At 39.1% G+C, this 23,795-nt stretch overlaps 1 protein-coding gene across 1 annotated transcript in view; it reads left to right on the top strand.

The window, feature by feature from the left end:
* The window catches only part of BRINP1 (BMP/retinoic acid inducible neural specific 1), a 169,935-nt gene that overhangs the window by 110,148 nt on the left and 35,992 nt on the right, over nucleotides 1-23,795 (top strand). The window contains exons 4-5 of the mRNA XM_079113410.1: nucleotides 4,458-4,627; nucleotides 7,465-7,570. Of these exons, the coding sequence (XP_078969536.1) occupies nucleotides 4,458-4,627; nucleotides 7,465-7,570 (276 nt within the window). The remainder of the gene's footprint in view (nucleotides 1-4,457; nucleotides 4,628-7,464; nucleotides 7,571-23,795) is intronic.

Here is a 23,795-nt window from a genome sequence, read left to right as displayed (position 1 = left end):
CAGTTCCTAATGGCAACGACATCAAACAACAGAAGATGATTCTTAGACGGTCACATACATAACAAGTAAATGTATTTGTTTGACTCTTTAGGGAAAGGAAAGAAAGAAGAAAGAGGGGGGAATGAGAAAGTGGAGCTGGTGGTGAGGTCCAACAACTTGGACATTTTCTTGAGATCTCCAATTTTTTGGTGCCATCTGTTAATTCATCAAAATATTGGGTATGACTGATCTGATGGAAGATGGAGAAGGGACAAATTATGCACCTGGAACAACACACAGGAAAATAGAGATAGTAATTTTCCTTTGTTACTCTGAATGTGGAATTTATGGCCAAAGGAGGCACCTTGAATGTGTGAGTGTGTGTGACATACATGACAGCTTGCATGCATGAATGGAAGTACACGCCTACTTGCCTAGGAAGATGTTCCAAAATGCCTGTCTATGCTTGGGTATGAGCTGATCTGTATGTGAGCTTGCATACACACACATTGCACGTACAGATATGGAAGAAATGTGTGCATGTGTGTGTATGTTTTTACATGTACATGAATCATGTTTATTGCATGGGTGCCATTTTTTACAGGAAGCCTCATTATTTTTGTTCATTTGTATATGTTAGTGTGTGTATGTGTGTGTGTGTGTGTGTGTACATTATTCCCCACACTGTGTTTTGGGACATCTTCCCTTGACTGAAGGAAGGCTGATAATAAAATCACAGGGGCTCAGAAGGAAAGGAAGAAGGATATCCCAGAGCACTAAATTCAGACACTCCTGTTCACCATCTGGGAGCAACACCCTCTATTAACGTAGAAGTAAGCAGATCAACTGCAACCTCTTCTCCCATGCTGTTTATCCAAGTCCTCCTTCGCTCTCCTCTGTGAGAAGGTGTTTCAGAGTGAGGCAAAGACCCCTGGAGGACAGGAAGACTGAGCAAAGGCCTTTTGGGGTGAAGAGGCAATTTGCAGGAATGCCCAAGTGGGAAAGTAACTCTAAACAGAACATTCTCTTAATAAACAAGAAATTAAGTCTTAATAATGCAGCAAGAAGTCCATTAACCCCTCTTGATCTAAGGATTGCTTCTGCCAGTTCTCTATCCAGAGGGACCTGGGCTTGTTTCACCTTCCACTTTGTGGGCCCCTAAGAGAGCCTGGACTGGCACTTAGAATATTTATTTCCTCTGCCTTGTGACTGACTCCCAGAATATTACTTAACCATTTACTTCTTCAGTCATTTATCTATGCATATACCTATTCAATCATCCCTCCATCCATCCCTCCATCCATTTATCCATCAAATGATAACTGAATATCTGCTCTTCATCAGAGCTTAGGAAAGATTTGGGAATATTACAAAGATGAAGTGGATAGTCCCTGTTTACCCACCTACTGACCCTGGAACTCAAAGTATAATTGGATGTAAAGTCATTTTTAAGTCAAATCTATTTGGTTTCTATGGGGACCAAAGAACCAAATATCATGCTATAATGTATAACAGTGAGGGCTTCATGAGAAAATGCAAACCAGAGTGTCTTACTTTGAACTCAAGTCAAATCTAAACATGTGGAATCTAGAGATGAACTTGAATGATGGGTCTTCCTGTTGGGAGGTGTCAGTCTAGTTGTTGAGGCAGACTTGTCAGTCAATTAAAAAAGTGCAAGTAGGATCACTTCGGGGTTCATTCATTCATCTAGTAGCTTCAATCATTTGTTAAGCACATAACACATCCCATATTGTGCTAGGCAATGCTACAGAGATGGGAAAAGACTCTTACCTGCTCCCTGCCTTCAGAGTGCTTCTGCTTCACTGGGGATATGGGCTGTCAAACCAGAAATCTCCAGGAGATATTATGGGCGACTTATTGGAGAAATAGAGGAACCATGGGGACATATATTGTAGGAGTTCCTAAGTCAGTTCAGGAGAAGAGTAGAAATAGGGAGGGATCCTCAGAAGAAGTACAGTGTTAGGGAACTTAGGGATGGGTAGAAATTAGCCAGAAGAAAAACAAAAGAGCAGAGTCCCAACAATGAGAGAAAATGGGGTACATTTGTATGGGGCAGAGCATTCCCAGAAAGCAGTAAGGATACAGCTAGAGAGACCAGCTCATCAGAGCCTTGTGACCCACATGATCTATGGAGATGTGGGCAGCCCATCTCTGGTCTGCATTCCACTCTGCATTCCTCTACCCTGGCTCTCCATCTGCTGTATTAAAATGATCTCTGTCTCTGTCTCCTTCAGCCACCACTGACCAATAGAAGCAGAATGCAGTCCTTAAATGGTAGCCACATATGCAACTGTAAATTTTCTTGCAGCCACGTTTTTAGAAAGGAAGAAGAAAAAAGGGAGGAATCAATTTAATAATATATTTAACATAACATATCCAAAATATTACTATTTCAACATGCAATCCATAGAACAAATTGCTAAGGAAAGATGTTACTTATTTTTATACTCAATCTTGGTGTGTAGTTACGCTCACAGCACATGCCAGTGTCTTATTCATTTGTCACCCCAAGGCCTGCCAAAATGCTCAGTGTAGGCACACTGAGCTAAACCAAAAGAACACACCGAATAATAACAAAAGGAAAGGGACTCCTTCCCTCTGGGTCCAGGGTGTGGCTGGGGATGTTCTCCAAGGAAGAAGCCCTGCTTGAGCAGGTAATGAGGGGTGTGAATGAGTGTGTCAGGGAAGGAGGAGTGAGTAAGAGGAAGTGACAGTGGAATGGGCCAGAAAGTGGGATACGGTTTCAGAAGTCAGACGTGTAGGAGAAGGACAGGATAGAATTCCTTCTGAAAGCTGAGAGCTTTTTTCTCTCCAACTTGAGAAGTAATCAGCATTCTACAGACACTGCAGTTGTCATAGACACCAGTCTTCATTTTTGACAAGGAACTGACTGGTTTTGTCTGTCTAAATATTTCATTGTATCAAATGAATTACATGTATGTATAAATATCATACAACCAGTAACTTGGCAGTTTTCAAATCATGGTAGCAAAGACTTCCACAATGCTTACTGTGTGCCAAGTAGGGTTGGAGTACTTTATATAATTAACTAATTTAATCCTTAAGACAACACTATAAGGTAAGTACTGTTAGTATTACCACTTTGAATACCACTAGTATTACATGAAGAAATGGAAGCAGAGATGTTATTTTCAAGTACTACAATGAACTACACGTTTTTAAATACTTATTTACCAATTCATTCTTTTTAATAATCCTATGGGACTGGAAGCTCTTTTCATTCAATATTGGTAGTGAATAAACTGAGAAACAGAGAAGAGAAGGAATGTGCCCACACTGGTAATGTTAGTTAAGAGTGGCTGTAGAAGTCCGTTTAGAGTACATCTGTAAAGCTTCTTTCCTTATGTGCTACCCAGAGATTCTATTATCCAAAGGAAAAGTCAACATAGCTTAGAAGTGTTAGTAATGCATGCATGCATTTCCAGGGAAAATTTCATGTAAGAAAATCTATAAATTTGTACATTAATATCTACATAATTATATCAGTCTTCCATCCAATGGATTCTTATTTCCATTCATACAAATATCCATCTATCTGTCCATCAATCTACTCTCTGCTCTAGCTTTTTCTTTTCCTTTCCTTCCTGTACTGAACTTCCTGATCATTCTTCTCTCCAACCCCAAGATGTGACCCTCTTCTCTCTTCTCTCTTGTACTCTCAAAAGCACATTGCCTGGCATAAGGTAGGTACTTAAAAATATTTATTGAATGAATGGAAAAACCATGAACTAACGATGTCCTCTGTGTGGCGAGTTCTCTGCTTTGTGTAAGGATAAAGCCACTGTGGATACCTTCACAGGGTTGGAAGTTTAGTTTTCCCTCTATCTATGGGGACAAAGTTCTCCCTATCTCTACCTCTAGCCTGGTGTCATCTCTAGGTATATCTAAATATCTATGTCTCATCTATTTCTGTGTGTGTCTATCTTTCCATATGTTTGCTTATCTATAAAGGTATGGAGCAGGAGAATGAAACAAAAAAAAAGAGAGAGGAAGAGTTGAAGGAAGAGAGGAGGGAAGAGTAGAGAAGAGGAAAGGAGGAACTGAAAGTGAAGAAACAGAAATAGGGGAGAAGGGGAAAGGAATGTCTATGCTAAATCCACCATTTTACAAAAGAAACTGGGCATTCTTGGAAGAGGGGTGTGGTTGCGTTGTGAGATGATGATGATGGGAAGTACAGAATGGATTACCTGGGATTGGACTCAGTGGCAGAGGGAGTTTCCGTGGCCCTTGTCCTAATGGAGCTTGGTGTGTGCTGTTACCTTGGGACTGTTTATATTTCATTATTTCCCCCATTTTTAAAGGAAGAAGATATAAAATGAGTTAGAGAGGTCCAACTCTTGTCAGCACCTTGAACCAGCACCCAGGCCCTGGTTCCTCTCCTCCCACGCTGGCTAGGTCCCCATTGGCATCCTTGTCTTCTTTCCCTTCCCATGCAGGAGAGGAGGCTTTGACCATGTATATGGACAAAAGTCGCCTGGACAGGAAGTCAGGGAATGCCACTCAAAGTGTTGAAGCTCTGCACCAGCTGGCGTCGTCCTACTTTGTTGACCGTGATGGCACCATGAGGAGGCTCCATGAGATCCAGATATCCACTGGAGCAATCAAGGTATGACTGGACGGTGGACTTGGGTTGGCAGGGTCTCAAGGCAACAGCACTTCCAGGCAGACATTCGGAGAGCAGCTGAACAGATACAGTTCCTGACTTCATACCCATGTACTCATGGCACCCCTGCAACCTCTGACTGATGAGGTCGCATGCCCCGTAGCTTCGTGAGCACTGGCGTTAGGGTGGCCATGTGTACTGATGTAGGGGAGCCCTCTGGCTATGGCTGTGGCATGATTGACAGTCCTCTCATTCACCCTTAAAGAGTCCTCCTATATGGATGATTATCACATTCCATTTCTGGCTGAAGAAACTGAGCTATGATGGGGTAAATGATTTTCTCAAGATTGCAAAATAGCAAGAGTCAGATTAGTGATACTTAGATCAATAATTTTTTTTATAACTTTTGTGTCCTTTACAGATGATAAAACTGGGATCCATAGTTTCAGGCTTTTGATCAGCATTACACAGACAGAAAATACCTTAACAGGATTAGAACTCTCTGCACTAGAGGTCAGCACACATACACTGTAAAGTCCCAGATGATTAATATTTCTTCTTTGCAGGCCACATGGTCTCTGCTGTCCCTGTTCAACTCTGCTGTTATAACATAAAAGCAGCCATAGACATTATGTCCATAAACAGCATGGCTGTGTTCCAATAAAACTTTATTCACAAAAGCAGGCCCAGGGCACACTGTAGTTTGTGGGACTGTCTTCTACAAAGCACTGTCCAATATAGAAACTTCTAAGATGATAGACATGCCTATATTTGTACTGACCAAGATAGTAACGATTAGTCACATGGATTTATTGAATTCTTGATATATGGCTACTGATGAAATAAATTTGTAAGTTTATTTAATTTTAATTAATTCAAAGTTAAATAGGCATGGTGGATAGAATAGCTTAGAGCACAGGAACTTTAAAAAGATTCCATCTAAAGTACAATACATTCCGAGACTACCTCTATAAAGAGATGTGGGAGGACATTTGTGATGTAAATAATTTGTTCTAAGGGTTTCAATGCAAATTTTTCCATCTCAGATTTTCTAAAACTGTATTATGCCTGCATGTTGCTTCTCAATCTTTACTCTGACTTCTGAATAAAATGCAGACCTAGCCTTCTACTAAGACTTCTCAAGATCTCTCTTGGGGGAAAAAAGGTGCAGAGGGAAGGTCAAGGGAAACTGGCAGATGAGTCAGAATTTGACCACAGGAAGGGAAACGTGGGCGGGAGAGAGTTACGGGAGGAGGGAAGTAGTAAGGAGAGAAATAAATCAGATTCACAAACAAAGGGCTAGCTTATCTGAGAAGAATCGCCATATCGGGGGGATTATGTTGTTAGGGAACTCAGTACCGAGAGAGGGATCTTTATGAAGCTATCAGAGTCAGGGATCCGCAAAGACCTGGTTTTCATTATCACCAAATGGTTCTCTGCCCCCTGGATGGGATGTGGAATTGAGATATTGAAGCTCTGTCAGAAGATAATCCTCTTTTGTGCATCCTGGAAGTGCAGTCTGCCTCCTTAGGAGGAATTTCTCAGACAAATTGCACAGAGTCCTCTCAAGAAACCTTTCTGACACTAACACTGCCTTCCGCACTCAATTTGGACTTGAATTTTTCTAGCCATTTCTTGCCACTCTCCCAAGACCCAGTGGACAGAATTATCTCATTACCAGATTCCTTGAAGGTCAGTTTCACCCAGTTCCTTTTTTCCCCAAAATGGATATCTTTAATTTAAAGAATTGGTTCTTTTAACTATCACTTTATAATAGCTATGTTATTATTCCTCTCAAAAATGAATAAGTTATTTGTAAGACAAAATAAAATCTGGTTATCTTCCATTTATTTATTGCATCTTATGTGCTAAACAGGTCAAAAATATGATCTCATGACCTGTTTAGGTGAGTAAGAACAGGAGTAACATCTAATAGATGAGGAATGAGGCTTAAAAGGGGAAACCTACTGATCAAGGTTTCACAACTGGAAAAGGGCAAAGGAGGTACCTGTGACTGTTCCCCATACTCTACAATGGATGCTGTTTCTTTATGGTTCAGTGCCTCAAAACAATTATAATGGGAAGCGAAGAGATGAAGAGGCCTCTTTTCAGACTAAACAGTTCTTATTTTATGGCTATTTTTTGAATAACTGTTCTTCCATGATCCATCACCTCGTGACTTTGCAGACAATGTCTTGGAGACGCACAGCCAGAGAATCTGGATGCTTTTCTCCTGTGGTGGCACCGATTATGTTTGTGGCTTAAACTTGTTTCGCAAAATGTGGATAATTTTATTGTTCTTACCTGATAATAATGCATTATAGAGCCCTATCAATTTATAGAGAGTTTGTAATCAAATACCCATTTTGAGCATTTGCCATTCCTGACACTTCATACACTCATCACGTTTGTCTTACCACTACCCTGGAAAACATTTGTTAGTTTGAGTTTGCAGAAGCTTAGAGAAGTTAAGTGACTTCCTTATATCATACAGTAAATAAATGACCCAACTGGAATTTTACAATTATTTTCCTGATTCCAAAGCCTGCGCTTTTTTAATGTATATAGTGCTTAATTTATTAGTCTACAGCACACTCACAGTGACCTTAGTTAGGAAGTGAGGGCCAGGGATAGAAACCAGGCACTGTGGCTCCAGGCTGTGTGCTTGACCATCCTGCTACCCTGTCTGCTCGTTGACAGGAGAGATGTTCAGGAGACAGCTGTGGACTGAGGCCACAGGACCTAGCTGCTGACTTTGTTCTGCAGGGGAATGACTCTTCAGGGTCTGCCCTAGAGAAAGACGTCTGTCTCACACTTGTCTCATTTGATGCCCACTCTAGGTCACAGAGACACGCACTGGGCCTCTGGGCTGTAACAGCTATGACAATCTGGACTCTGTGAGTTCCGTCCTTCTGCAAAGCACGGAGAGCAAACTGCACCTTCAAGGTAGGAAGCTAATGGGAAAGGGTGGGACCAGAGGCAGGGAGAGGACACAGCAGGGGTGTGATGTAGGGAAGGAGAGAGTGCCTTCCCAGGGAGAATGAAGAAGAGAGGAACAGAAAAGCCAGTGGAAGCTACACATATGGAAATTGGTTATGATATGATACATTCTTTTAGAATTTTAACATATACAGGGCATTAAATTCATGGTTATTAATTAGTTTTCAGATAGAACACACGGGGATGGGAGCTTTATCTGATTATTTTGATGAAAATGTCTAAACAGTATTATTTATAGATGCCCCAGATCTAATATATATTAAAATTGCATATCATATCATCTGGATTTTCTGCCTTATTGTTTTTGATTTCCAGTGTGTTTTGACAGGTATTTGAATTCCGAGAAGTACAGGACATTTTATAGAATTTTTGATTCTCTGTAATTTCTCATTCCCCTTATTTGTTAATAATTTGTACTGTTAAACACACACACACACACACACACACACACACACACACTCACACTCACACACACACACACAATTTTAGCAGCTAAGAGAGAAAAATACTCTCAGACATGACCATCAAGAATGCAAACATTTCAAGGATTGTTTTGTTGGCATTTATAAATGTTTGTACTTATTCAATGTGTGTTGTATGTCAGTTCATGACAGGTGCTCCATTTGCGTTTATTACCTATAGAAAATATACCCTTTACAATAGTAATTTAACTCTATTTTTTTTGGAATTTAACTCTTTAATTCATATCATAAAGAGAAGTGATTGCAAGAAAAAAAATGACTAGGATTTAAGTACAGGTGGTGCTGTTTTAAGAAGCATAATTTATAATGTTAAAAAAAAACCCAATGTACACATCTCAATTTTCCACATGAGAAGACTAAGCAAATTGGGTTGCATCCAGAAACATAATATTAGGCAGGTACTGAAAGGTTATTTATTAAGAGTTTTTCCGAATATGTGAAAATGATTTGATATTAATTAACAAATGGAAGGTTTCTGATGGAATGTATGGCATGATCTGAACGGTATAAAAAGAAGAAAAGTAATTCTGCAAGGAAGTATGCCAAGGTGTTAAAAGAGGTTACTGCTGGATGATAAGGTTATAGACAATTTATTTTAGGCTTCTAGTTTCTTTTCTAACTTTCTTACAATGATCATGTATTAACTTTATAGTCAGAAAAAAATGACATGCTTTAACTTTGAGCAGACTAAAAATGTGACCTTCCCTAAAGGTATATGATAAAGGTGATGCTGAATGTCAGTGGGAGGAAGCTGAGTGGAGATTGGCAGGTAGTGTTAAGCAGAGCCTAATATGACTTTTATATTCTGGTTCCTTGGCAACTCTTTGATTCATGCTCCTGTTATAGAAGATGGCTGGAAAATGGTGCAGGGAGCGCTGGGGAGCACCACCCAGGAGCCCTGAGTGAAAACCTCTCTGGGAAACTCAGCCACACATGTCTGTATAGTGTTAAAACACAACACAACAAAACAACATGCAGGAGGTGGGGAAACCTATCCCCTTTAATAGACAAAAGAATTGCATGGTCAGAATGGTTTGCTAATGCATGTTATGAAAGTAGTGTTGCCTGACTTTAAACCCAGTGACTCGGGAGGCTGAGGCAGTAGGATTGTGAGTTCAAAGTCAGCCTCATCAAATGAGAGGCACTAAGCAACTCAGTGAGACGCTGTCCCTAAATAAAATACCAAATAGGGCTGGGGATGTGGCTCAGTGGTTGAGTGCTTCTGAGTTCAATTCCCCATACCGCCCCCCAACCCCACAAAAAAAAAAGTGTGAATGAGAAAGACAGAGCTGTCCTGGGTATGGTGGGTTTTCAACATGGTAGTCCATGTGATATCTATAGCAACATTGTGAAGTGAGAGCCAGGATTTGAATCCAGGCTGTTTGACTCCAATGTGTGTTTCATCACTGTGCTTTGCATATTACTGGTGAGACACCCAAAAGTTAAAATTGTAGTAAACTTAATAGGAAATTACAAGATGTTACTACCAAGGAACTTCCTGACATGTTAGGGACATTTCGAGTAGGCTGATTTACCTGGATGGTAATGAAGTTTAAGGTTCAGGGAGTCCTCACATTTTCTCATTATAAATGTGTATTGAGTTTGAATTTAATTTTGATTATTTTTCTTCCAAAAGCAACTATTGTGTAAGAGCCTGTTCTTCAAAAATTAGATCTGCTCTTGGTTTCATTACTGGAAGTATGCTATCCACAGTTAAGAAGGTGACACCCCTTTCCTACATTGCATTGGTGAGAGCACACCTGGAGAACTGGGTCTGTGTTCAAGCATCCAGCTTTAAGAGGGATGTGCAGAAACTGCAGTGTGTCTGGAGGAGGGTGTCTTATGATAAAGAGTGAAGGAAGGTTAATTTGAAAAACCAAGAACTGGTCTTTGGAGACCTATCTTGCAGAAAAGGCAGCCTCATTATTATGACTAAAATGGGTGAGATTCAATCTGGTGGGGGAACTAGAAGGACCCAGCTTTCAAGCCAGTGTAAAATAGATCTATCTTTCTTCTTTTTTTTCTCCTGCTGGGGATTGAGCCCAGCAGCTTGCAGCACTAGGTAAGCACTCTTTGTACCACTAAGCTACATCCCTAAAATACCTAAAATAGACCTTCTAATGCAGTTTCATATCCAAAACCTGAAATGATCTGCTGAGGCACATAATGACTCCCTCTTATCTGAGAGTTTTAAGTAGATGATATTTGGTAAGAATGTTACAGAGATTACTTAGGCATTATTCAATTTGGATGGTTGAAATAGTTTTAAGTTATTTTCAATGCAGATCCTAGGATTTTATGAAAACGATGAATCATCAAATCTTTAACTATGGGCCAAATCCAGTACGAGACCTTAGACATATGGTCACAAATCAGTTTAATTCAACAAATTATATATATATGTGTGTGCATGTGTGTGTGTGTGTGTGTGTGTATGCAACTTTATACATATACATATATGCACATATATAACTATATATAAAATAAATTATATATCACAAATTTATAAATAATTTTATATGTACATATATATATAAAAATCCATCTTAGCTAGTATGGTAGGCAAAATGATAGTGATAAACCAGATACACATGATTTTTTGCCTCAAGGAAATATAAACTCTATCAGGAAAGGCAGACTTCAAACAACCAATAAATGTAATGAATTTTAATAGGAAAGAAAATCAGTGTTACCAGTGGTACCAGATTTTATAAAGACATGCCTATTAGGGAGTCAAGAAAGGTTCCTATGTAAAAATGCCTAGGACAAGAACTGCATGTTGAATGGGGGGCAGGGACATAGATACAGAGGCTGATAGAGGTGTCAAGGGTTGTTTGATGAAGTTGAAGGTCTTATGAAATTATAGCAGAGGTATCAGTGTGAGAAAGACAAGATTGACCCTTTATATTCAGGGAGGCTGCTGTAGCACACTAATGAGTTGTATGTTAATTTGGGAACTGTGGACATCACAGAAGGGTTTTGAAAGAGAAAGTAGCATGGAGAGAATAGTATTTTGGAAGATCACTCTGATTCTGTATGGGCAATTATTTAGAGACTGGTAGATTAGAAGTTAGTAACAGCTCAGGTGTTATGAGTTCTCGAGATGAAATGACAAAGGTTTAGACCATGAAGTTGGAGTTGGAGTGGAAAGAGATAGACCAGTTCTAATGGCCATTATATCAGGATTCAATAAAAAGATCATGAAAAATTTAGATAATTGAGTGAATGGACTTGGCACTGTGATAGTGAAGATGGACAGGTAGATATCTATGATTCCAGGTAATGCATAATATAATAGGAAAAATGAAAGTAATGCATAGCATTATGGAAATTGAGAAAATGGAGTAATTCATTCTGTCTGTCCAGCTGGAGGAGTCATAGAAAAATAGATGTCTAAAGAAGAATAATATTCTCCTAGTTGAAGGTAAAACAAAGAAACTTCTTAAATACAAGCTAGGAGAATATCTCATGACTTTTGAGTAGATTGATATTGATTCAGTAGGGTCTAAAAAAATAAGTATAAAGGAAAAGAAAAGAAGTTGGACTACCTTAAAAAGAAAAAAACTCTTATCATCAAAATATAGAATGAAATTTAAGAATGAATGCAATAGAATGAAAATGCAAATTATATAACAGAAGAAAATATCTATCATCCATGTATCTGACAAGGAACACTTCTGCAGACTATGTAAAGAACTCCAAAGATCAGTGGGAAAAATGGCAGTCAGAAAAGAAAATGGACAAAAGACATGAACAGGTACTTCACAAAGAAGGATATGCAAAGGACAAGTAAATATTTCAAAAGACACTCAACATTCCTAGTCTTCAGAAAAATGCAAATTAATACCATAATCTAATATCATAGAATAGGTATGAGTGTGGCAAGTACAAATGACTGATGATATCAAAGAGGGACAATGTGAAGCAGAGGGAACTTACACACATGCTTATGAGAGCATGAGTTAGTTATAACCATTATGGAAAATCCTTGATATTATGCACTAAAAACTACACATTTTCTTGCCTTATGACCCAGTAATTCCAGCTCCTAGAGATCTGCCAACAGAAATGTGCCCAAGTTCACCAGAAACCACAAATGTTCATGGAAATTTTATTCAAAATGGACCAAGCCAGAAATTTACTGTTTTCTTATTGACATCTGTCCATCAATAAGAAAATGGATACCTTATCATGTTGTCACACAGAAATGAGAAGGAATAAACATTTATTGCAACAATATAGAAGCATCTCACCACTGTAACACCATAAGTGAGAGAAGCCAGACACAAGAAGAGTACATGTTGTATAATTCTGTTCAGGTCATACAAGTGAAAAAATGGTAAAATCAAATAATTGTTTTAGAAGTCAGTCCAGAAAGAGTTAATGTTTTGGTAGAGAAATGAGGCAGTTAATTGAGGGGAGTACAAAATACTTGAGAAAATCAATGTAGAGAAGAAAGGTTTATTTTGGCTGAGTTTCAGGTGTTTCCCAGTCCATGAGCAGTTGACTCCATTGTTATGGGCCTGTGGTGAGTCAGAGTGTATTGTGGTAAAGAGCTGCTCACCTTATGGCAGTAGGAAAGAAGAGAGACAGACAGACAGAGACCAACAAAGAGAAAGGAGCCAGGTGCATGCTGTGGTTAAGGGCACACCCCAAGAACTCATTCCCTTCAACTAGCTCTCAGAACTTATAGATGCTAGCACCCCCAGTAGCACCACCAGATTATCCTTTGGGGGCCATTGCACCTCCAAAAAATAACAAGGGAAGAGAGGTTTCTAGGGCTATTGGTAATGTTCTGTTTCTTAATCTGGGTAGAAGCACATGGGTATATTTGCTTTGTGAAAATTTATAAAGCTATGTACACACATGATGTATATTATATATATATGCATTTTTGTATATGTAGTGTACATCTAACTTTTACTGAATGATGTATACTATCTTGACTTCTTCTGCAAAGAGAAAACATGGATACAAAGTGAGGCATTGGAGAATAAGAGGTAGTCTAGCTCAGGAGAGGACAGGCCACATGGACTGAGACCAGAGGAGGCAGAAGTAACAATGAATGATATTTATGCAGTGCTTTCATATGGACCAGTGACCGTAGCAATTTATTCTTATTTAGGTTTATGTTTTCCTATTTATATTTAATTTATTTGTTTATAGCATGTTTATTTTATTAGATAGTTAATTTATTACATTTTTAATGATCACATGATTCCTATGAGCACAGCATAATTAACATCCCCATTTTGCAGGTGAGGAAACGGGGGCTCAGAGAGGCTACTAAATCAGTGAGTGAGCTGGAATTTTAACTCAGCCATTTGACTTCAAAGCTCCTCCTTCTTGAAATGGAGTTGCTTTCTGTTTCTCTACTCCTTTGAATGAGACTGGCAGGAGAGATTCTGCCAAGATTTATTTTGGAGGATTGAGGATGAGAGGAACAGTACACTAATGACCTTCAGCTTTTGGTGATTCACTAAATGTTCATTAAAACACAGCAACAGTAGAGTGAAATAGCAAAAAAAAAAAAAAAAAAAGAAAGAAAGAAAGAAAGAAAGAAAGAAGAGTGTCCTGGAAAAGATTAGAAATGAGAACGAAAGAACCATAGAAATGAGCAGAGGCTATTAGTAGTCATAGCAGCAACAATCGAACTAGTAGTAATAACACTAATGGCATAATGATAACTTCTTATTTTTATACTTCTCTCTCCAAGAAGCCCATTGTGTGTTTTACCGACATTGTCATGTAATTTAATCTAGTATCCATCTGGTGAAGTATACAGAGAGCAGAGCTCTGCCTCAGTAGCTCATTGATGTGGAAAGAGATGCAGAGAGAATATTTTGCTGAAATCTATGGATGATATAGAGATTTATTCTTTCATATGTTTACCCATTTATTTAGCAATTTTAATGGGTATCAACTATATATCAAATATCACTTTAAGAACTGGAGAGACAGAAGTGAATAAGCTAACTCAGTTATTTTGGAGCTTATATTTAGTGTGGGTGTTGGGGGAGCAGATAATAAACAAGTAAGGAAAGAAATATATTTTCTTTACAGTCAGAGAGATAGTTTGGGAGCTGGTCATGTAGAAATTTGTAGACCATGGAAACGAATTTAGATTAGGTTTTACTCCAGATGAAATGAGAAGCCATTGAAAATTTGGGCAGAGGAGTAACTTGAACTGAGTTACATTTTAAGTGATCACTGTGGCTATTTTGTAGAAAAGATCACTCAGGACAGGAACTTGACAAGGACCCCAGTTAGGGAACTAATATGTTTATCAAGGTGAGAGAAAATGGAGATGGTGGGAAGTGCTGGAATTTATGGATATATTTTTAAGACATGCTGACATTATTTGCCAATGGACTAGAAAATGCTTGTGAGAGAATGAGAGAGTCAAGGGTGGCCTCAAGGTTTGCCTAAGCAATTGCAATGATGGCATTGCCACTCATTCACGTGACAAGACTATGTGAGTGGCCAGTTGTGATGAGTTATGAGAAATTGGGTTAGAACTTCAAGTTGAGAAGTCTATGAAATAGCCAAATGTAGATGTGGAGTGGGAAAATTTGGAAGGTCAGAGGAGAGGCCTGGGAATGCAATTAGCATAGAAATACATCTTAATGATGGATCCTTGGACAAGAATACCTTGGGAAAGTGTTAGGGTTATTAGAGGCTCAAAGAATTAACTATAGAAATGTCGGGATTATGGGATTCCAAAGAACAAGAAAAGAACCTCAGGAGTGCCTGGGAGATGGTAGAGTGCCAAGAGAGTATAGTGTTCTGGACATCAATTAAGGAGTATTTTCCAAAACAGATAGCGGGCTAAGGATGTTGTTTAGTGGTAGAGCACTTGTCTCGTGTGAACTAGGCCCTGTGTTTCATATCAGTACTGCAAAACAAAAACAAGCAAACAAAACAAAACAAAAATAGAATAAAACAGATAGTAGTCAGTTGTATCAAATACTACTAATAGGATAATTAAGATGAGGACTGAGAAAGGAGTACTGGATTGAGCAACATGAAGTCATGGGTGACCTCGACAAGAAATGTTTCAGTGTAATTATGAAGGTGAGATTCTAAGTAGAATGAGTTCAAGAGCAAATTCTTCAGAGGAGTATTATGGGTAATGGCACAATAGCACAAGTTGATGTGATGTCAAGTGTTTTTTTTTTTTTTTTTGCCTTCTTTTTAAACGTAGAAACAATAAAACTTGTGCATGACTATGGGAATTATTCTGTTGAGAGGAAAATATTATTGCTGTAAGCAAGAGGCGCTGATTTTTAGGATCAAAGGTGAGCATTCAGGAGTAAATCTCTTGGGTCTTGGGTCTTGTGTATAACCAGAATCATCCACCTTCGGTAGGAGTGCCCAGCCATTGTGAGGAGAAGTACGGGAGGAAAGATGGGATCAGAGTGGGTGCAAGTCATAGACGTGATAAATGGAGGCATTCTGTTGAACTTCTTGATTACTTGTCATAGATTTAAAGTTGCATGATTTTTCAGATTTTAATATCTCTGAAATTAGAATGCCTTTTACGATTGATGGTGTGTCATAGTTTAATTGGCAAGGTATTATTTTCTTAGTGTATATAAAGCAATGGTATGTTTTACCATGAATGGCAACTTAGATTCAATGGCATATGCTATATTTTCCTCAGTGAAGAAGGAATGAGGTATTTAGCTCATTTTATTTCTGAAAGAGAAAGATGGATGGGAGGAGGGTGAAGATTGTTAGAAGATGTGAGGCGAAGGCAGTGAGAGGAGGTGGGATCCAAGATGGCTAACTTGAGGCAACGCTCCCTCTGCCTCAACCTCCATACAAGGTCACCTGAGACTAACTGTGGTTCTGAGAGCTTCTCTTTCATCTTCCCACTCAGGTGGTCCATTTTCTATCTTGTTCTCAAGTTATCCCTCCTCCCCTTTCTTCTCCCTTCACTCTTTCTTCTCCTCTTTGACTCTCACTTTTCATTTTTCTGTTTTTCTTCTTGAAATGTCACTTTCTTCCAGACTCAGCTCCATCTCTGACCACTTATGCATCCAAACGTCTTCATGTCTTAAACAACATGCCTATTCTCTTTCATCAAGTTTGGTCCATCTTTCAATGATTATCACAAATGTTTACTCATCAGAATCATCCTTCTCTACACCTGCCTTAGTTCAGCTCCTCAGGTCTTCCTCTCTCCTGTCCCTGGATTATTGCATTAGTTACTAAACGAGCCCTCTAGATTCTTATCTCACTGGTGCTGACCCACCACATCACAGCAGCAGTGTGGTCTTCTTAGAGCCAAATCAAATACTGTCACTTCCCTCCATAATGCAAACCACAGCCTCTGTCAAAATTTTTGGTGTAAAGTTTAGTCTTAGATAGCACCAGGCTCTTCACAATCTAACTCTTGCCTATCTTGGATTTTCTTACTCTGCTATCAGATATCCACATCTGCATTCTAGGCCTATGAAATGTCTTACATTTTCCTACAGACATTGCCTTTTAATTTTAATTTTGTTTTGTTCTTTAACTTCACATGTTCTCTCTCCAGTCCCTAACTTCCCACATCTCCCAGGAAAACTACTCTGTCTTCCCTCTCCAGGCTGTTAGTTGCCCTGTCCATCTTCTTCCCTAGGATAAACACAATAGTATATAAATCCTATTACTAAGCTGACATCCCCATTGGAACAGAAATCCCCAGTGGGTAAGCACTATCTCTTTTCCTAGCACAAGACATAGAGCCTGGTTTATAGACACTACTCAAAAATATTCGTTAAATGATTTAAGAAATGAAAGAAAGAATGAATGAATGAATGGAAAGAGCAGAATCCACAAGGAGCTCTGTTTTCTCTAACCTTTTTCCACTTCCTATCCCACATTGCACTAAATCCAGTTCAACCTGATGACCATTTCCTAAGGACCTATGTTATGCTGAGCGTTGGGCTGTCTTGTGAGAATCACATTCTTAAAAGGTGCTTTTTCTGTTGCACTGGATACTACATCATCCAGGCGGGGGTCATACAATTGATTCCTCCAAATGCCACTTCTTCAGAGAAGCCACTTGGCTTCTTTTGCTTCTCTGACCTTCATCACTTTCTTCCTTATGAAAGAGATCCAATGTAGAAGAGTGGTTTCAAGAAAAAGCCCTGGACTTAGAAAGACTTCTGGCCAAGTACCAGATGTACCTTTGCACACTGAGTGATCTCAGATGAGTTAATGCAGCCTCTGAGGCTCTATTCTAACCTACATCATAGGACCATTGTGAGTATGGTGCTTGTAAGAATATCCAACAAACCTGGTTCTGATTAAAGATATAAAAAGTTGGGCATTCTTTGTATCACCTCAATCAACATGGTATTTGCAAAACATTTTCTTTATCTTTATATCCTCCATGGCATATGTGCTTTGCTGATATAAAGTGCTCATTAAATATATGTTAAATGCATAAGTGCAATGTACCTTACCTAGTAAGAACTAGATAAATCAATCCACAAGATCTTAGAGTTATTTATGGTACACCAAATGCTGAGAACAATCACAGGGCTGGTTAAGGTGGAAAATCACAGTCCAGAAGATTAAAACTAAATACATATACATAAAATGCAAACCATTTAAAAGTTGCCATTTAAAAGATAAACCTGAGTTTGATTATTGTTTCTTTATGACTCAACCAAGTGATCAATATTTTTCTTGGTGGGTGGGCTGATATTCAATGTACATTAATTCATACTTTTGGATTAATCTTTCTAAAGCATGGGTAACTAGGACTGAGCCTTGCCAGGTCCCTGGATTTTAAGAGCCATTTCTTTGTATAAAGAAGCTTGGCATTTGAGGCCCCTCATGATGACAGAATTCCAATCTTCCTTTCTAGCCCAGGGTCAGGCAAGGGCTCCTGACCAAGACTCCTTTTGTCCAATTAACAGTGGCCTGGGAGACACTGGTGAGTATCCAGTGTTTCCTGTGGCTCTAAGAGGCTTGTTCAATAAGAAAGCTGTCCCTTCATTGACAAATGGGATTGCTGATTACCACTGGGATGGCTGCGCCCAAATGCTGGTTTTCTTTTATGTACCTGGGAGCACCCTGTTCTGTGGTGAGTCCAAGGAGAAGAGGGGTTCTTCGAGAAGGATACTGAAGATGTCAATCAAAGATAAAATAGAATGCGGAAAACCATAATGAAGAGTTGATAGTGATAAGTCTTTGGACTAGTTAGTTAAATCTCTGAACTTCCCTAGATGTTTTAGTCTGCAAATTGGGAAGAACACCTCTACCTCCTAGGCATTGTTCAACATTTAATTGGAAAACATATACCTAAAAACCAAGGGAACTGACATAATCAACATAGCTATTATAGGTAATTATCATGCACCAGATGGAGGGCTCGTTTCCTTAGATCAACATCTCATATAAACCTCAACACAGCCCATTTTTCATATTTTTAGGACAAAGGCTTACAGAAGTTAGAGAATTGTCTTTTTTGTGGTGCTGAGGATTGAACCCAGAACCTTGTGCATGAAAGGCAAGCAATCTACCAACTGAGCTATGTACTGACTCTATTTTGTGTACAACCAGAGAAATGAAAACTTTTACCCCATTTGTGTACAATAAATAAACAAAAATTTTAAAAATTGTCTTGAAGGTGCCAGAGGAGGAATTTGAATCCAGTGCTCTGAAACTTTTTTTCCACACTGATTCTCAATCTGGGGTATACTGGTAATAATAGTGTTAGAGCACCACAATTCTGATTTACTTCAGAGAGTCTGCGATTCTTCTTCTTCTTTTTTTTTAAATCACTTGCCAACTGTGTATGTGTAGATGGGACTGATTTCCATTTCTCATTTTCTTAAAAGGATCTATAGCCAGCAAAGTTCTAAATATTCCTAGAATAGATGATCACTCAGTCTTAGGACAGTTCAGGAGTAGACTACCCTAAAAAGTGTGCCTCTGACCTGGAGAAACCTGGAGTCTAGAGGGAGCTCCAACTCAGACTTGGGCAGGAAGGATATAGAAATTCAGAGCAAGGGCTCATAGTTGGGTGTGAGCTGATGCAGAGAGAAGACATCTCCAGGAGTTAACATCAGCATGGGGTCTAGTGTGGCTGTTCCTTACTAATAAACTAGAGGCCAAGTTTGCAGGATGTAAATCCTGACAGATAAATGATCGATGTGGTCGTTCAGTCTACTTATAAACTTGTCCTTTTGGATTCCTTGTCGATATCATTGATTGTGCAGAAATCAGGCTTCGGGTAGCCAAAACTTGAATAAGTCACCCCAGATAATTAGTTTATTGACAGCATATAAATATGGTAGCTGTTCATTTTAAAAATGATTGAGTCAATCCTTATAGTCCTCCTTATAGTTCACCTTAGAATTAAACTTCCTGTTTGCACTGCAAACACAGCACTTTTGATGTGCCTTTATTATATTCTAATACATTCTGCCTTGTCTCATGCGCACAATGGACCCCACTGCCACTGTATCGTAACTGAGAACCCTGAGAGTAGAAGCCACATGCTTTTTGATGTGTTTGTTGTTCACGTCTCTTTTGTACATTAGAGTAGATGTTCAATAGGCTTTCACTGATTTGAATTAGTTTCAACTGTCCAATCAATTTGCTTCAAATCTAAATTTTATGGTACTAAGATATATACAATGTAAAATCTAACATTTTAGCCATTTTAAGATGTACAGCTCAGTGGCATTAAGTATGTTCACCAAGTTGTGCAAGTATCATCACTATTTCAGAAACTTTTCATTTCCCAAGCATAAATTCTGTAGCTTTTAAGTATTAATTTCCTACCACCCCCCTCCCTTCAGCCTCTGGCCGTGGCTTTCTTCTCTATGGATTTTCCTATTCCAGATATTTCAAATAAATAGAATGATATATTTTTGTGCCTGACTCCTTTCACTTAAAATGTTCAAGGTCCGTCTGTACGGTAGCATGCACTAGTAGCAGCCCATTCCTTTTTCTGGCTAAGTTACTATTCCATTGTATAGATACACCACATTTTGTTTATCCACCATCTGCTCATAACATCCAGGTTATCTCCACCTCTTAACTCTTATGAGTAGAGCCATTATGAATACTCATGTACATGTTTTTGTTCTAATATCTTTCTAGAGTTATTTTGGATACCTATGTAGGAGTTAAATTGCTGGATCATTTGGTCATTGAGTTATGCAAAAAAGTTTGCTGTATTTTGCCGTAGATTTGCATTATTTTCTCTTCCTCTGAGAGGATTATCTGTGCTCCAGTGTGCTGTCATGTGATTGGCAGTGCTGGGCTGTGTGGGGATTCTGCTGCCCCTCCAGTCGATAATGGCCGTGATCTGCTTTGGCCAATGAAATGTGAGAGTACGTGGTACTCCACATCTGAGCAGGTACTTCAGGAAACATCGCCTGGCTTGGCTTTTGTTCCCTTCAGTCTACCATGAGAACAGCACATTCCTGATAAGGTTACTCTTTCAGCGTAAATCCTAAATTAAAGAAAAATGCATCTGGAGCAGAGCCAAAGCATAGTCAACATTAAACATGAGCAAGATATAAACCTTTGTGGTCATAAGCCCCTGGGATTTTGAGGTTACTTATTACCACAGAATAATTTAGAGATAGCTCCCTAATACTAAGACACTGGATTAAATAACATAAACCACATTTATTTATTGCAGGACTTCTCAGTGCCTTAACTCTGCTAATGGGTATTATGAGTCTCAAGAGGGGAATTAAATGTCCAGAGTTTCCTGAATGTGTTTGAGCCCGGGGACATTTGCAGATCTATGATTCCAAGGAAGGCATACAACTTGGAAAATGCTGTACTCTACCTTACCTCTCAGGTTCATGCTGTCCAAAATAACTTTTCTGATCTCTTCCCTTACAAAAGTAGGGCCTTTTCTTTCTCAGTCCTACAGGAACTTGTGCAAGTCAGTCTTATGTTTATATTGTACCATCATTGTACATTAATGAATCTTCTCATATCATGTAACTAAAACCTCTTGAGGTCAGACACCATGCTTTCAGGATCTAGTATAGCACTTAACTAAATATAGCGGTGGGTGGAAGAATGATATTAGTTGATGCTGAAGAGAGAGCTCTTAGTTTTGCACACTCCTCTGATCTAGCACTGTGCCTTGTATGTTGCAGAGACATATACACTACAGTAATCCTCAAGAATCATAACCTTTAAGAATGGATCCCAAGCAAAATATGTGCTGAAATTAGTGGTCAAGTCTTTTTGTACTGTTCTAAGGCTGTTTTTGGATCTGTGTATTTATTCCTCAGATCTTTCTGAGTACTCGTCTGTGACTACTGAGGTGGAGTCAAAATAGCTCCAGGTCTCAGGTTATGATATTGAGAATGGAGATCCAGGTTCTGCTTAGGAAGAGAGGCCTAGAGGGGAGGCATGCTAAGCATAGACTGGAAACACAGGTGTCTCTAAAAGACTCCCCTTCATTTCAACACATTTCTGGGTACCTACTAATATGCTAGATGACAGAAAAATGGATGAGGCTGGCAGACTAGGGGAGCATGAACATAAGCACATATAATCAGATGCAGTAGTGTTTCTATAAGAAGCTGAGATAAGCCCAAGGTGTTTTTGTTACCTGTAGGAGAGCTACCTGAGGTGTCCCATGGTCTCTAGAGGAAGCAGTAGAAACCAGGACAAGAACAGGAATTGGCATCAGTTTAACGCATATACTATAACTTCTTGTGTGTTATTGATTTGATTTTATAAGTAAGTTCACGGATGCACAATTTATAGATAGTCAAATTTACTCTTCTGAGTTTCATCATTGTATGAATTTCTGTGATGCACAGGGACAGAAAACAGAACAGTGGGTCCCTGGGGAAGAGGGAAGAGCAAGCCCACACAAGAATGGGGAGAGCAGAGAAAGACATTCAAAGGGGAATGAGGAAAACTGGGGGTGATAGAGATGCTCATTATCCTGACTGTAATAATGATCTCATAGGTTATATCTATTCCAAAATGTATCAAAGTGTACACTCAAAAATCTGCAGTGTATTGTATGTTAATTATACTTTAATAATAAAGAGGTTTGGGGAAAAAAAAGAAGTTAAGCCCCTTAGCTTCTCCAAGGTCATATTGTTGGTCAGAGCCAGAGGCATGATCTGAACAGGGGAGAGCAGGGCTACAGCAGGAGGTAGAAGAGGGGACCTGGGTGGGTGGAATTTGGAGACATCAATTCAGCCAGGGATCAGACAGAACCAGTTCCTATAGGAATCAAGTTTGGTTTTATCATGAATTCTGTGAAGCAGCTTATATTTAAATTGAATCAACCTCTTCTTAAAGTTTCAAGAGTATCTTCCTGATGAAATTGAATAAAAAATATATGTTGGCCTTCTTATCCCTGAGGATTTCATAGTTTAGACTGTATTATCTTTTTCATAGTTGAAATTGTCATTTAGAAGTCTGCCTGCTCTCAATCCCTTTTGTCAATATAAACCCTTCTCTGTTTTTATTTATTCATTGTCGTCTTTCTTTCTCAGAGTAAAATCCACAAGAGCAAGGACTGTGTTTCTAGTGTCTTGCCCTTTCTTCTGAGCCTAGAACAGTACCTGGGACATATTACATGCCAAATCAATCTTTGCTTAATAGATGAAGGAAAAACAGCTCAGAGTAAAATCATGGAAAAATAAAAGTTGGAATGACTTGTAATGACCATCTAGTACAGAGGTTGGCAAACTTTCTTTAAAGAGGCAGATGGTAACTATTTTAGGTTTTGTGGGCCACATGGTCCCTATTGCAACTATTCAACTTTTCCACGTGCATGACCCTGTTCCAGTAAAATTTACTTACACAAATGAGCTGCAGATCAGTTTGGCCCATTTACCATAGTTAACCAGCTCCTGTATCTGTCAGTATAGGCTTGATTATGTTCTGCTGACAGACAGTTCCCGAACCTCAGGGGTATGCAAAGGTAAATGCTTCTTTCTTGCTTATGCTGCATGGTGGTCACAGTCTGTGATGATTCTGCTCCTTGATGGTCTCTACCTGGTACGTTGTGGTCTCATGCAAAAAAGAAATTGATGAAGTTGTTTACTGAGTTTCATTTTGTAAATGAAACACTCACATTTCCTTCTCTGGAGTGTGTAGTATAGATATGTCAGAGTTCAGAATTTGGGGGCATGTTATCTTGAAGAGATGGCACTGTGTCTGTGGGGGGGGGGGTCACTCAACATGAGTTAAAGATAATCCAGTCCACCAGTGCCATTTGATCTTGGCATTAGGTAAAGTGTCCTTCCATGTCACCTTGAAACTCTGCTTGTACATGTCCAATGACTAGGAGTTCTCTACTACCAACACAACTCGTTTCATTCTTCATCACTTCAGATATCTGAAAAGACTTTTACTTTATTGTCCTGAGTTCTATCTACCTATATTTTTCACCTATGGATTCCAAGTCTGCTCTTAAGATCCTGCAGAACAGATGATGATAGTTGCAAATTCAACATATTACCCTCACCAGGAGGGGGCATTTCCTAATTCCTGCATGGAGAGAGCCAGAACTCACCCTTTTCTCCCCCAGGTAGCTGCCTTTCTTCATTTCCCAGAGTGTAAATGACCCATCACAGAGACAGGGCTGAACTTCTGAATGAGATCATAGCCTTTTCGCCCTTTCTGCACAGTTTCACCCGGTGAATTATTGTCTTATTTTCATTCCACTCCAATGAGCTGTCAGCGAT

The sequence above is a fragment of the Sciurus vulgaris genome (genome assembly GCF_902686455.1).
Source record: "Sciurus vulgaris genome assembly, chromosome: 15".
NCBI classification, from domain to species: Eukaryota; Metazoa; Chordata; class Mammalia; order Rodentia; family Sciuridae; genus Sciurus; species Sciurus vulgaris.
Note: the sequence above shows the minus strand (reverse complement) of the source record. Positions and strands in the feature narration are given on the sequence as shown.